General features: G+C 56.8%; 1 protein-coding gene across 1 annotated transcript in view; it reads left to right on the top strand.

Moving 5' to 3' along the window:
* SGSM1 (small G protein signaling modulator 1) overlaps nucleotides 1-15,446 on the top strand; it is a 56,337-nt gene that overhangs the window by 9,410 nt on the left and 31,481 nt on the right. Inside the window, exon 3 of the mRNA XM_054173030.1 lies at nucleotides 8,279-8,354. Coding sequence (XP_054029005.1) covers nucleotides 8,279-8,354 — 76 coding nt within the window. The remainder of the gene's footprint in view (nucleotides 1-8,278; nucleotides 8,355-15,446) is intronic.

The raw sequence follows: 15,446 nt of genomic DNA, 5'->3' as shown, positions 1-15,446 counted from the left end.
CTGCAGTCTTTAAGTGCTGCTTTGAGGTGTTCAGAAGTTCATCCCAGCACTTAACACACACTCCACATTCCCCTTCCCCATTTGGATCTGTCAGTTTTGGGGCAGCAAGTCCACGTGGGCACTCTCTGATGTCATCTGAGCAGTTCTTTAATTGCCTCTCTGAATCAAGGTCTCTTTCCAGGAGCAAGCTCTGGTTCAGCTCCACAGGAAACAGCTTCCCCTTCCCTCTGCAAGCCTTTGGCAGTGCCACCACATTAGCACTTCTCAGGTGCTGCAAAGTGCTGAAAGGTCACTCAGGGAAGTGAGGGGACATTAGGGACAATCTGAGGCAGGGCTGTATTTGTAAGGACCAACTCCATTGCCTTCCAGTCAGCACAGAGCTTTGCCACCAGCTCACCCAGCTGACGTTTCCCAGCAGCAGCCCTGGGCTGGTTTTTGTCTGCATGCAGTCTCAGGCAGATGGGCAGAGGCCAAGGGCAGGAGATTGAACACATCTAAGTGCCAGGCTCTGCACATTGGCCCCAGCAACCCCCAGGCAGTGCTACAGGCTGGGGGCAGAGTGGCTGAGAGCAGCCAGGCAGAGAGGGACCTGGGGGTGCTGGTCGATGGTAGGCTGAACATGAGCCTGCAGTGTGCCCAGGTGGCCAAGAAGGCCAATGGCATCCTGGCCTGCAGCAGGAACAGTGTGGCCAGCAGGAGCAGGGAGGTCATTGTGCCCCTGTACACTGCACTGGTTAGGCCACACCTTGAGTACTGTGTCCAGTTCAGGGCTCCTCAGTCTAGGAAAGATGTTGAGGTGCTGGAAGGTGTCCAGAGAAGGGCAACAAAGCTGGGGAGGGGTCTGGAGCACAGCCCTGGGAGGAGAGGCTGAGGGAGCTGGGGTTGCTTAGCCTGGAGAAGAGGAGGCTCAGGGGAGACCTTCTTGCTCTCTGCAACTCCCTGAAGGGAGGCTGTAGCCAGGAGGGGGTTGGTCTCTTCTCCCAGGCAAGCAGCACCAGAACAAGAGGACACAGTCTCAAGCTGTGCCAGGGGAGGTTTAGGCTGGAGGTTAGGAGAAAGTTCTACACAGAAAGAGTGATTGGCCATTGGGATGTGCTGCCCAGGGAGGTGGTGGAGTCCCCATCCCTGGAGGTGTTCAGGAGGAGACTTGATAGGGTGCTTGGTGCCATGGGTTAGTTGATTAGGTGGGGTTGGATGGTAGGTTGGACTTGATGATCTCAAAGGTCTCTTCCAACCTGGTTTATTCTATTCTCTCAGCTTGCCTTGTGGTGGTTCAGTGTCCAAAGCAAAGCACGCACAGGCTCTCTGCTCAGCTCTGGGGCACAAAGATTAACCCAAACACCTACTTCTGGGTGCCTGTGGGGCACAGCATGCTGGGGATGGAGGATGGAAAAGCCAGGACATTCCAGCACACTGCCTGCACTGCAGCTGAAAGCCATTTCCCCCTCCCTCCCCCAGCTCAGGCAGAACTTCTCAGTCTGCTATCTCTCCCAAACCAGAGTTATCTTCTCATTTGAAAATGAAATGCCTGCCAGTTGCCTGTCTGGTTGCTGCAACACCCATTTGTTAGCAGGCTTGTTTACAAAATTCCCTGTTATCAAACCCTGCCTTGCAAGATACAGCTTCTTCTCTTCCCAGCAACCACAGGCAGGTGCCAGACAGACATTTCCAGCACCATCACAAGTTGCAGCCAAGCTCTTCCACTTCACAGAATCCCAGAATCCTTCCATGGTGGGGTTGGGAGGGATCTCTGGACATCATCCAGTCCAACCCCCCAGCTCAAGCAGGGGCACCCACAGCAGCTTGCCCAGGAGCACAATGGCCAGAGGGGTTTGCAAGCTCCCCAGAGGAGGAGTCTCCATAACCTCTCTGGGCAGCCTGCTCCAGGGCTCCAGCAGCCTCACACCAAGGAATTTTCTCCTCCTGTTCAGATGGAACCTCCTGGGTTCCAGTTTGTGCCCATTGCTCCTCGTCCTGTTGCTGGGCACCACTGACCTCATCCTCTTGCTCCCCACAGCTCCTTTAGCTCTTGCTGAGCACTGAGCAGATCCCCTCTGAGGCTGCTCTTCTCTAAGCTCAACAGCCCCAGGGCTCTCAGCCTTTCCCCCTCACAGAGATGCATGGCCAAGCACACTGGAGGGGTTGTGCTTCACAAGGAACCCATTAATAACCAGAGGAAGGCTTTGCCAGAAGCACAGCCTGGGAAATGGAGACTGCAAACATCCCTGAGTAATCCACAACAGGTTGGAGGGTGACTTCCCTGGGAAAAGGCAGCCAGGTAAAGCAGGCTTGTGAGTCAATATTGCCTCAGACTCATTAAAGCCAGAGGTATTGATTTGCCCCTGAGCTCTGCACCTCAGTGGTTGTTGTAATTGCTGTGATATTTGGCTTGTTCCACCACTGTAAGTGGCAGCTGGGGCTGGAGATGGTTATGAACCTCAGCTGTGGGCAAAATGGACTTTGAGTGAGCCTGGGAATTTTCTAGCAGGGATCTCATTCCCCACCGGGGCCTAGGGAGCTGGGGGTGGTTGGGTAGCTGAGGTTGTGGGTTTACTTTTGGAGAGGAGAAAAAGATAGTCAAAGGAAAGTTGGGATCTGGGATGGGGAAAGGCTGAGAGCTCCCTGCTCTGTCCAGCAAGGAGGAGAAGGGCTGAGAGCTCCCTGCTCTGTCCAGCAAGGGAGAGAAGGGCTGAGAGCTCCCTGCTCTGTCCAGCATCCGAGGGAGAGGCTGAGAGCTCCCTGCTCTGTCCAGCATCCGAGGGAGAGGCTGAGAGCTCCCTGCTTTGTCCAGCAAGGGGGAGAAGGGCTGAGAGCTCCCTGCTCTGTCCAGCATCCGAGGGAGAGGCTGAGAGCTCCCTGCGCTGTCCAGCAAGCAGGGGAGAGGCTGAGAGCTCCCTGCTCTGTCCAGCAAGCAGGGGAGAGGCTGAGAGCTCCCTGCTCTGCCCAGCAAGCAGGGGAGAGGCTGAGAGCTCCCTGCGCTGTCCAGCAAGCAGGGGAGAGGCTGAGAGCTCCCTGCTCTGCCCAGCAAGCAGGGGAGAGGCTGAGAGCTCCCTGCTCTGCCCAGCAAGCAGGGGAGAGGCTGAGAGCTCCCTGTGCTGTCCAGCAAGCAGGGGAGAGGCTGAGAGCTCCCTGCGCTGTCCAGCAAGCAGGGGAGAGGCTGAGAGCTCCCTGCGCTGTCCAGCAAGCAGGGGAGAGGCTGAGAGCTCTCTGTGCTGTCCAGCAAGCAGGGGAGAGGCTGAGAGCTCCCTGCTGTGTCCAGCAAGCAGGGGAGAGGCTGAGAGCTCCCTGCGCTGTCCAGCAAGCAGGGGAGAGGCTGATGAGAGCCATTTCCCTTCTTGGTCCCCAGGGCACACTGCAGGCTCATGTTCAGCCTACTGTCCATCAGCACCCCCAGGTCCCTCTCTGCTTGGCTGCTCTCAGCCACTCTGCCCCCAGCCTGTAGCGCTGCCTGGGGTTGCTGTGGCCAATGTGCAGCACCTGGCACTTGGATGTGTTCAGGCATGCCCATGGAGCAGAGCAGGGCTAGCTCCCTGCTCATGAGTCACTGATTCAGCTCTTGTCCTCTGTTGTATTTTGGAGCTGCAGGGAATTCAGCAAGCTTGTGTGGCCACCTTGTTGTGGGGCAGCCTGGTGACCCCCTCTCCCACGGCAGGGACCACTTGGCCTGTGCTCCCAGCTGCAGCCAGGAGGAGTGGTTTTCATTGTGGAGTGCTTGGTGCTGTTCCTCTGGAGTTTACCTCCAGCTAAATGATTAGTTGCTGGTTTCATTTCCTGTCTCCCAGAAGAGGAGCAAACATCTCATTTGCCTTAGACTGGCTGTAGATAGGGAGTGGGCAGCCTCATTTGTGGAGATTGTTCTGGCTACAATGTGAGAATTAGCATCCAAATGGCTGGGATGCTGCATGTTTGGAGGCTGAGCAAGGCTGCTCTGTGGAGGCAGCCAAGAGTGGGTTAGCTGCTGCTCCTCTCCATCCTTCCAGCGCCACAAGGAGCCCTGCGCTTCCAGGAGGAGGTCTGGGAGCCCCGTGGCAGGTGGTGGCTGCTCCTGCTGCTGGGGTGTTTGTGACCCCCCCCTGCCTGTGGGCTGGGTCCTTTGCAATGTGCAGGTAACAGCAGAGGAGACCTGTCAAGAGTTTCTGGGAGGGCTGTTGGCCAGCAAGTGCACCCTGAGCCAGCAGTGTGCCCTCGTGGCAAAGAAGGCTGATGGTTTGCTGGGGGGCATGAGGAAGAGTGTGGCCTGCAGGTCAAGGGAGGTTCTCCTGCCCCTCTGCTCTGGTGAGGCCACAGCTGGAGTACTGGGTCCAGCTCTGGGCTCCCTAGTTGAAGAAGGACAGGGAACCACTGGGGAAAGTCAAGTAGAGGCTACAAAGATGCTGAGGGGCCTGGAGCATCTCTGTGAGGAGGAAAGGCTGAGAGCCCTGGGACTGTTGAGCCTGGAGAGGAGCAGCCTGAGTGGGGATGTGATCAGTGCTCAGCAAGAGCTAAAGGAGCTGTGGGGGGCAAGAGGATGGGGCCAGACCCTTCTCAATGGTGCTCACTGAGAGGACAAGGGGCAATGGGCACAAACTGGACCCCAGGAGGTTCCATCTGACACTGAGGAGAAACTTCTTTGTTGTGAGGGTGCTGGAGGCCTGGAGCAGGCTGCCCAGAGAGGTTGTGGAGTCTCCTTCTCTGGAGAGCTTCCAAATCCCCCTTGGCATTGTGCTCCTGGGCAAGCTGCTGTGGGTGCCCCTGCCTGAGCAGGGGAGTTGGACTGGCTGATCTCAAAGGTCTTTTCCAACCTGGTTAATTTTATTCTATTCTTTATTCTGTCTCCAGAGCTCCCTTCTGACCTCCCCCACGCTGGGATTCCCTTCTCTAAGCAGGGGGGATTGGACTGGATGATCTCCAGAGCTCCCTTCTGACCTCCCCCACGCTGGGATTCCCTTCTCTGAGCAGGGGGGATTGGACTGGATGATGTCCAGAGCTCCCTTCTGACCTCCCCCACGCTGGGATTCCCTTCTCTGAGCAGGGGGGATTGGACTGGATGATGTCCAGAGCTCCCTTCTGACCTCCCCCATGCTGGGATTCCCTTCTCTGAGCAGGGGGGATTGGACTGGATGATGTCCAGAGCTCCCTTCTGACCTCCCCCACGCTGGGATTCCCTTCTCTGGCCAGCAGCTGCCCTGCAGATGCCAGCCATGCCCATTTCAACCCCAGCTTGCTTTGTTTGAAGACACTCTGGGTGGACCATTTGGGTTTGGCAGAGGCCATCTCAAGCTGTCTGACCTGCTGAGACTTTGTCTGCAGAGCTGCTCCTGGTCTACTTCATCCCTCCCCACCAGGCGACTGCCCTTGTGCCAGGCTCTTTTCCACTCCCATTTCCTCCCACAGCTTTGATTTCTGTTGTTTGCTGGGATAACCTCAGACAACACAGTGGGTTGGTTGGGGTTTTTTCCCCCCTTTGTAGTGAGTAATTTTCCACTGAACTGTGTCTCTTGGAAGGGCTTTCTGTGTGTGTGTGTGTGCCTTGAGAGGGCAGGTTGCTGGTGCTGCTTTGGTGCCAGGATACCCACTTCAGAGCTGGGATCCCGCTGTGCTGGTGGCTCCACTGGCACTGAGTGACCAGATGGTCCATGCCCCCACAGAGAGGCAGTCCTGTGGTGGGTGTGATCACAGGTGGTGCAGCAGGGCTGGTGCAGGAGGGGGGCTGCCAAAGGGTCGGGAGCGTGGCCGCCGAAGTGCGGAGCTCCTGCTTCAGTCAGGCTGTGTGCCTCATTCAGCAGGAGCTGGGAGCTGTGGGCACTGATTCTGCAGGGTGTTTTGGGGGGGGTTGAGATGCCAGCAGGCCCGGGGTTGCCACAAGGGGGCTTTTTTCCCCCCTGGCTCTGTGCTCCTTGTTTTCGTGGGCGATTGCTTGGATCTGTGATGGGGCCCTGAGCACCCTGAGCCAGCTGGAGCTGTCCCTGCTGACTGCAGAGGGGGGAGGGGGTTGGACAAGATGACCTCTGAGGGTCACTTCCAACTGCTGGTCGATGGTAGGCTGAACATGAGCCAGCAGTGTGCCCAGGCAGCCAAGAAGGCCAAGGGCATCCTGGTCTGCATCAGGAAGAGTGTGGCCAGCAGGAGCAGGGAGCTCATTCTGCCCTGTGCTCAGCACTGCTCAGGCCACACCTTGAGTCCTGTGTCCAGTTCTGGGCTCCTCAGTTTAGGGAAGATGTTGAGGTGCTGGAAGGTGTCCAGAGAAGGGCAACCAAGCTGGGGAGGGGTCTGGAGCACAGCTTCCCTCCTTCCATGGTGCTCAGCACGTGGCAACTGCCTCTTGAGTTTGATGAAATTAAGGGCTTGCTAATGCCCCCTGGTCCCCTGAGAAGGGAGAGCTACACAGCTTGTGGCCACTTGCCACACCAGAGCACGGGGATAGAGGAAGGTTTTCTTGCAGGTCTCTTCCAGCCTGCTTCATTCTATGTGTTCTGTATTCTGCTCTGAGAATCGTTTGGCTTGACCAAGCCCTCTGAGATCCTCAAGTCCAACCCTCCACCTCAGGCCCCCATGGCCATTAAACTGTGCCCTGAAGTGCCATGTGCACTCGAACACCTCCAGGGATGGTGACTCCTCCACCACCTCCCTGGGCAGCCTATTCCCTGCTGTGCCAAGGGGAATGTCCCAGTGCTCTGAGCCACCTCCAGTCCCCCGGCGCTCCTGCCAGGGATGTTCCCTGACTCACTGTCAGCTCATCTGAGCTGTGGGATGCAGGTGAAGTCACTGTGAGAGTCCTGCCCCCACCTGGGGTCAGGAGCAGGCTTGTTAGTCACCCAGCTGAGTGGCAGTGGGGGCTGACCTGATTGCTTTGACTTGCTGAGAGAAGCTGTTGGCTTTAGATGTGATTTCCCCCTCCCCTTAATGCATACTGGTAAAGGGATTTCCTTTCTCAGGCTGGCTCTGTGCATAGCTGACCTTGAGTCTGTCTTGCAAAGCAGCTTCATTCTCCAAATGATGCCATTAAAGGTCTCTCCTACATTCAAGGATTGCTTGGCCATGCCTTGACTTGATCTTTTTCCCTCTTCCTTGTGACTTCAGAGAGAACATCTTGATATAGTGTGGCCAGCAGGAGCAGGGAAGTCATTGTGCCCCTGGACTCAGCACTGGTTAGGCCACACCTGGAGTCCTGGGTCCAGTTCTGGCCCCTCCATGTAAGAAGGGCATTGAGACTCTTGAAGGTGTCCAGAGAAGGGCAATGAGGCTGAGGTGAGGTCTGGAGCACAGCCCTGTGAGGAGAGGCTGAGGGAGCTGGGGTTGCTTAGCCTGCAGAAGAGGAGGCTCAGGGGAGACCTTCTTGCTCTCTGCAACTCCCTGAAGGGAGGTTGTAGCCAGGTGGGGGTTGGTCTCTTCTCCCAGGCAAGCAGCACCAGAACAAGAGGACACAGTCTCAAGCTGTGCCAGGGGAGGTTTGGGCTGGAGGGGAGGAGAAAGTTCTTCCCAGAGAGAGTTGTTAGCCATTGGGAGGTGGTGGAGTCCCCATCCCTGGAGGTGTTCAAGAGGGGACTGGATGTGGCACTTGGTGCCATGGTTTAGTAGCCATGAGGTGTTGGGTGCCAGGTTGGACTTGATGATCTCTGAGGTCTTTTCCAACCTTATTGATTCTATGATATATCTTAAGGCCTTGAGCAACCTGCTCCAGTGGAAGGTGTCTCTGCCCATGGCAGGGGAGTTGGAACAAGATGATCTTGAAGGTCCCTTCCAACCCAACCCATTCCATGAGTCTATGCTGCAGAGCCCCTCTCATGCCCACACCCCTGCTCTCTGAGCCCTTTCCCCTGCATTTTCTGACACCAAAGGTTGAAAGCAGGATGTTCTAGAGGCACTAGAAGATGAGATCCAGGCTTGCTGGCAGCTCTGTGCTTAAAAGGCAAAAGGGTTAAGAGCTGAAAGTTTAAGGATGAAACATTCAGCTGGGCTTTAGCTGAAGTCAGGGAGGGTGACAGCTGGACATGGAAGCCACCACAGCTCCTAGCAGGGTGGGAGGGACTGGCTGGCAGAGGCCTGGCCCAGGGGCAGCACAGCTGGACTCTACCTGGTGCTCATGCCAGGGCTGTGGGGTGACGAGGGGAAAGCAGAGGGAAGGCAGATCCTGTGGTCTGCTGATCTGAGCTGGCAGAGCTTAGCTGGTGAGGCTGTGGTGGGCATGGGGGTGGGGGAGCAGCCTGGCTGGGGCTATCCCAACACTCCCCCCCAGCTCTCCTCCTTCTGGCCCAGTGCTGAAATTCAAGCTTGTTCTAACTGAGCCTCTCTTCAACAGGTGAAGCAGATCATGGAGGAGGCAGTGACGAGGAAGTTTGTGCACGAGGACAGCAGCCACATCATCTCCTTCTGTGGTGAGTCCCCTCCCTGGAGGTGCTCAAGGCCAGGCTGGATGAGGCCTTGAGCAACCTGGGCTAGTGGGAGCTGTCCCTGCCCATGGAAGGGGGCTGGAACTAGGTGGTCTTCAAGGTCCCTTCCAACCTAAACCATTCCATGAGCCCATGAGGGGCTGCAGCACCCTCTTCACCCTGGGCTTTCCCTGCCCAGCACTCAGGCTTGGAGCTCACATGTTTGTGGGGACACTCTCCAGCTCTGGGGCGTTGTGCTGGGGCTGGAGGGGTGGTTGGTGCCAGAGGATGAGTCCTGCTGGCAGCAGTCTGAGTCCCTGAGGTCTTTGCTCCACGCTTAAAATACAAGGAGAGGTGTTCAGGAGAGGGAAGGATGCTGGCAGCCTGCACAGGCACTTCAGAGAGGCTGGGAAGGATCTCTGAGTTTCAGTTCCCTTGAGAACAGATTCAACAAAGTCTGTCAAGTCCAAATATTTCTTTGCTGTGCTGGGAGTTTATGGAGAGGAGGCTTCAGATGTGGCTGAGGGCAGAGCAGAGTCTGGAGGCTGTGATGAGGCTTTGCAGTGGCATTTGGGAGGAAGGAAGAGCTGCTCTGCTGGTGTGCTGCTCTGGGCTCTGCTTTCTGGCAGCTGTGCTCTTCACTTCCCCTCTTGGGGGGGTTTGTTGGGGTTTTTTTTCCCCACCTGTGCTGTGACAGTTTTGTAACTGTGGAAGTGTTTCAGAGTGGAGCCATCAAAACCTTGGCAAGTTGAGTGGGGAGGAGGAGCTGCTGGATGCTGGCTGTGAGATGTGCTGGGGGCGCTGTGGGTGAGGACTGTGGAGGTCCCAGGGAGAGGAGAAGTGTCTGTAACTTGCAAGCAGAGTGGAGCAGGAGAGGCTCAGCCTTGGTCCTGATGGCACATGGCATGAGTGTGAGGCTCAGTAGGCCCAGGAGAAGCAACCTACCAGCTCCTGGGTTTTGGTAGCCAAAACTCTGGTGTGGCATGGCTGGCACCACCTGGGCAGTGGTGTCCAGGCTCCTCTCAGCAGCTGCTCTGCACTGGAGAAGCTTTCTGGGGGCTGGACCAGCCCAGGCTGATGCTAATGGCCCTATGAGTCAGCTCCCTGTGTCTCCTCTGACAGGTGGGAACAGAATTGTGCCCTTCAGTAAGATCAGTGCTGATGATCAGGGGAGGCTTTGCAGCCAGGGTGGTGCAAATGAGGTTGCTTCTCTCCTTTTGGTCTTTCTGTGCAACTTTGGCTGTGCAAAGTGGAGAATGAAGATCTGCCTGGGGCACAGCTGGTGCCCAGCTGCTTTTCCAGCAGCTTCAGCTGTCCTGTGCCAAGTGTTTGCAGAAGTGCCCAAAGAGACCTGGCTGGTGGGCTGGGGTGGTGCCCAAAGAGACCTGGCTGGTGGGCTGGGGGGGTGCCCAAAGAGACCTGGCTGGTGGGGTGCCCAAAGAGACCTGGCTGGTGGGCTGGGAGCTGTTTGATGACTGTCAAACCTGGGCAGAGACCAGTTAGTCTGTTGACAGCAGGGCAAGTGCTTCAGGCTGTGGGATGAGTGAGGTGGTTGTAGCCCTGGGCCCTTCGTGCTGGGTGTTCCATGGATAAAAAGTACCCCTCAGCTCCTTGGGGATGCAGGTGGGATGGAGCTGCAGCCAGATGGAGAGCTCCAAGGAGGCACAGGGACAGCAGCAGCCAGCCACATGGGCTGTGATTTCTGTGCCCTGTCAGTGTCAAGTGTTTACCCACTCACCCAGGGCTCAAGAGCGTGCTTTGGCAAGGTGCCTGCTGCCCTCCATCTGCCTCTGTCACCTGCCTAGCAGCTCTTGGAGAGGTGGGTACTGCTTTGGGAGGCACCAGTGACCAGTGTGGAGGAAGAGCAAGTCCTTTGCTGTCTCCTGGCTTGGTAGCAGACTTGCACAATGGTGTTTTGCCCAGATGCTTTTGGCTTGGGCCTCTCTGGAGCCCTTTTCCCCTTGGCAGCGTTAAGCAGTTTTGTGCCACACAGAGAGGTTCTCCCTCCAGTGCTGCTCAGGCTGTCCACAGGGCAGGTTGTGGAGGTGAAGGTGGCTTGCTGAGGGCTAGCAATTCCACTGAGTGTCTTACCCTGTTGTGCTTTCCCCTCTTGCAAGTATGAGCTGAAGCTCCATCACTCTTAATTGCTGGAGCTGCCCTCTTTGGGATGCTCCCTCCAGTGTTGCAAGCCACAATTCCTGCCTGGGGCTCTTGGTGGAAGTGGTTAGAGTTCCCTCTGCCCACTGGGAGGGCATTGCCCTGGAGCACAGCACCTGTCCTTGCTTGGAATGGGTTTCTGGTGAGTGTGGTGCCTGTTCCTGTGTCCTGGCATGGGTAGAGGTTCTACCTGCAAGGTGGCCACGCTGTGCTGAGGAGACCTCCTCTGCTGTTGAGCAGGCTGTGATGATCTCCTGAGGAGCTTGTGCTTGCTTCCTGCCCTCTCTTTTTTTTCACCCACAGAGGGAGGCACCAGTGTAGCTCTGCAGGAGGAAGCTGTGCTCCATCCCTGCCCACTCACCAACCAGTTCTGCAGCCCTGGTGCCCGTGCTCTGCCGTGGTTGTGTCTATGGCAACACGCGGGCTGGTGGCTCAGCAGGCAGCATGCAGCACCAGGGCTCTGCCATGTCTTGGGGGAGATGGTGTGGGCTCCCTTGGCCTGAGCCTTCTGGGCAGTCACAGCTTTCCTGCTGCTTGTGGTCCTGGAGATCTGTGGTGAATCGTTGGGGGCATTGCTGGGCAGAGCCTGGCCTCTGCAACAAGCTTGGCTGCTCCTGGAGCAGGTCTCAGGCACCTCCTTATCCTTGCTGCCATGCAGTGGTGAACCTCAGAGACCAGGGCCCTTCCCAGGCCACCAGTTGTCTGTGCAAAGCAGGCAGAAACAGCCTGCACTCTGCTGCTCCTCCCCAGCCCTGTTCTCCAGACCCCTCACCAGCTTTGTTGCCCTTCACTGGACCTGCTCCAGCACCTCAATGCCCTTCGTGGAGTGAGTGGCCCAAAACTGAACTCAGCATTGGAGGGGTGACCTCACCAGTGCCCAGTGCATAGATGTGATCACTGCTCTGGTCCTGCTGGCCACACTCTTGCTGACCCAAGCCAGGATGCTGGTAGCAGACACATCCTTTTGAGCCTGTAGCTCTGGGCAGAGATGTTTTGCTGAGCTCCAAGTCAGCTGCACAGCCAGGCTGGAACCATGCAGCTGCTGCGTGGGGAGGGTGAGTGGTGCTCCTCAGTTTATGAATAGCTGAAGGGCAGCTGGAGGCTGGGGAAAAACATGACTGAAGTGATGACAACTAGCACTTGATGTTGCTCTGAGAAGGCTCATGCAGCACTGAGTAAGGCAGGAGCATCCACAGCAGTAAGCACAACAGGCTTACAGCAGCCTTCCAGGACCTGAAGGGGGCTACAGGAGAGCTGGAGAGGGTCTGTTTAGAAGGGCCTGTGGTGACAGGACAAGGGGCAATGCTTTGAAACTAAAGCAGGGTAGATTTAGGTTGGACATTAGGAAGAAGCTCTTTACTGTGAGGGTGGGGAGGCACTGGAATGGGTGCCCAGGGAATTTGTGGACTGGAAAAGGCCTCTAAGATCACCCAGTCCAACCAGCAGCCCAGCCACCACCATGGCCATTAAACCCTGTCCCAAAGTGCTTTGTCCATACATTTCTTGAACACCTCCAGGGATGGGGACTCCACCACCTCCCTGGGCAGCACATTCCAATGGCTAACAACTGTCTTTGTGAAGAGCTTTCTCCTCACCTTGAGCCTAAACCTCCCCTGGCACAGCTTGAGACTGTGTCCTCTTGTTCTGGTGCTGCTTGCCTGGGAGAAGAGATCTTTAAGGTCCCTTCCAATCCAAACCATTCTATGAGAAGAGAAGGGGAAGAGAGCCTAAACATGAGCCAGCAGAGTGCCCAGGTGGCCAAGGAGGCCAATGGCATCCTGGCCTGCAGCAGGAACAGTGTGGCCAGCAGCAGCAGGGAGCTCATTCTGCCCTGTGCTCAGCACTGCTCAGGCCACACCTTGAGTCCTGTGTCCAGTTCTGGGCTCCTCAGTTTAGGAAAGAGGTTGAGGTGCTGGAAGGTGTCCAGAGAAGGGCAACAAGGCTGGGGAGGGGTCTGGAGCACAGCCCTGGGAGGAGAGGCTGAGGGAGCTGGGGTTGCTTAGCCTGGAGAGGAGGAGGCTCAAGGGAGACCTTCTTGCTCTCTCCAACTCCCTGAAGGGAGGTTGTAGCCAGGTGGGGGTTGGTCTCTTCTCCCAGGCAACCAGCACCAGAACAAGAGGACACAGTCTCAAGCTGTGCCAGGGGAGGTTTAGGCTGGAGGTGAGGAGAAAGTTCTTCCCAGCAAGAGAGATTGGCCATTGGAATGTGCTGCCCAGGGAGGTGGTGGAGTCCCCATCCCTGGAGGTGTTCAAGAAGGGATTGGATGTGGCACTTGGTGCCATGGTTTAGTCATGGGGTCTGTGGTGACAGGTTGGACTGGATGATCTCTGAGGTCTCTTCCAACCTTGGTGATTCTGTGATCCTCCTCTCTGCTTTGGAGACTTGAGGAGGCCACCACCTTCTTCCTTTGCTCCTGGGCCCTCCCAGGAAAGCCCTGCAGGTGCTTGCTTCAGGCCCCCATGCTGGGTGTGCTGGTGCCTGAATGGCATCGAAAGAGCAGAGCTGGAGGTGTGACTCATTCTCTGCTCTGCAGCACGAGGCTTGGCAGCCTGGCATTATTTATAGCCTGCTGCAGCAAGGAGCAGAGGCATCCAGGCACGAAGGGCTCCTTGCTTCCTTCTGCCTTCTTGCTGCTGCTGCTCTTGGAGTGGCTTCTGCTTGTCTCCACCTGCCCTGTCCGCTGGTGCTGGCTCTTTTGATTGGGAGCTGCCCCCTCCTCGCTGTTGTGGCTCTCCAGGAGCTGGCTGAGCTCCTCCATGAGCTCTTTTCCCTGCCAAGCAGAGCGTGCTGCCAGCCTGGCTCTGCAGAGCTGCCCTCTTCCCCCCGGGGGAGAGCCGAGCTGCCTTCCTCACCGAGCCCTCCTCATCCTCTGTGCAGCCAGTGGACTGCAAAGCCTTCCTGCTGGAAGCAGTGGGCTGGCAGGGAAAGGCAGCTGCCCTGTGGTGCCCACCAGGGGAAGGTCTGAAGCAAACACGAGCTGGCATCTGTCACGTTCACGCCGGCCTGGGAGGCTGATGGAGAGCCGCTGGCAGGGCTGGGGGCTGTGTGAGACGAGGGCTTTGCTCTCCACATCAGTGCTGAGACTGGCTGGATGCTCAAGCCCTGCCAGGCCAGAGCACTCTTGGTCTCAGAGACAACTTCAGTCTTTTGCCAGCCATGGAAACTCCCACTGGAGCTCCCTCTGCACCCTGTGTCCCTGCTGCAGGGGTGGGGAGAGGCTTTCTCTTCACGGCGGGGACCTGAAGTTATGAGCTGGGCTCCAAAATTCACCAGGTTGAAGAAGAAACCATCCCTGCCCTTGGATTTAGTGTGGCCAAGGTGCTCTCAGTGTGTGTGTGCTCCAGCCTCTGAGCCCTTGGGAGAGCACAGGAAGAGGGTTTTTCCTCTGTGGACGCAGCACATCTGCATGCGGTTTGGCCTGCAGGAGTAGTACTTTGGAAAGCTTAAGGCTATGCTATGGCATTAGGGACAGATACTTGATGCCTTCTGGGCATGCTGGGAGGCTCTTCAGCAGTCTGGGTTTTCTCCCATGTGCTGCTCCTTACCTCACAGGGAGGTGTGATGGCCCTGACATGAAGTGGGACAGAGCACTGGGTGCTCAGGCTGAAGTTGTCTGGCACTCTGGTGAGGATGTGGAGCCACAGCCAGGCACAGCAGCAGTCAGCACAGAGCACAGGTCTTGTGAGGAGCAGCTGAGGGAACTGGGGTTGTTCAGCCTGGGAAAGAGGGGGGGTGAGGGCTTCTGGCTCTCTGCATCTCTCTGAGAGAAGGTTGGAGCCAGGTAGGGGTTGGTCACTTCTCCCAAGGAGCAAGCAACAAGACAAGAGGAAATGGTTTCATGTTGCCCCAGGGGAGGTTTAGGTTGGACCTGAGAAACAACTTCTTCCCCTAAAAGGTTTGGCAAGGCCTGGCTCAGGCTGCCCAGGACAGTGGTGGAGTCCCCATCCCTGGAGGGGCTTCAGAGCCATGGAGCTGTGATACTAAGGGTCATGATCTAGTGGTGACCTGGCTGTGCTGGGTTAACAGTTTTGGACTCTTGGGTAGCCTTAAAGGTCTCTCCCAACTAAAACAACTCCATGATTCTATATGATCCCCTGGGAGAGGTAGGCAGACCCATCCATGCACGGGCCCTGCCATGCTTCAAAATGAGGTGTCCATCCAGTGGGTCCTTAGTGGCTGGCACTGGGTGAGCAGGACTTGGCTGGCCCAGATGTGGCTTTTCTGCAGGAGCCACAGGAGCTCAGATGCTGCCTGCCTGCTGCTGAGCTCAGGCATGGCACTGGGCAGGGCAGAGATAAGGAGAGCATCTTGGCAGCCCTGGCAGCTGATGCTGGTGGCCCTCCATGAAATGTCTCTCTCAGTGTCTCCATGGAGTTGTTCAGCTGTAGGAAAGCATCTGCTGGGTGGCTGCAGGGAGGGCTTGGTGGGTTCCTGGCGAAGGGATGGGTGCTGGTGAGGCAGAAAGCTCCTTGTCAGGCCCAGATCCACAGCCTGCAGAGCTGTGTAATTTCCCAGAGCTTTGACCAGCCTGGTTAATGAGCCTGTGTTTGACACCAGGCATCCATCCTGAGCCCTCCCAGGGGACTCCAGCAGACAGCTTGCTGGTGGAGCCCTGTGTGTACGTGCCTTGCTCTGGAGTCAGCCCGGAGAGGTGGTGGAGCCTCTGGCTCTGGAGGCTTTCAAAGTCTGTTGAGGGCTTCCAGGACTACTTCTGCAAGTGGGAATCTGAGACTCTAATGCTAGGGTGTGGTGGGTTGAAATTTCTTCCCCCCTCCCCCAACATTAAATTTGCCAGCCCAGCTCAGTTGGAAGCAAATGCAAGCTGCATTTACAAGCAAAACTCCAATCTCCAGTGGGGTGCAATGAGTGTGTACCAAATACACAGGAGCTACAATATCTACAGGTATTTGCAGTTGATGAGCAGCACAAGAACTCCCCCTG

Source organism: Dryobates pubescens, chromosome 25 (genome assembly GCF_014839835.1).
Source record: "Dryobates pubescens isolate bDryPub1 chromosome 25, bDryPub1.pri, whole genome shotgun sequence".
NCBI lineage: Eukaryota > Metazoa > Chordata > Aves > Piciformes > Picidae > Dryobates > Dryobates pubescens.
The sequence above is the reverse complement of the archived record's forward strand: the minus strand, read 5'-3'. Positions and strand labels throughout refer to the sequence as shown.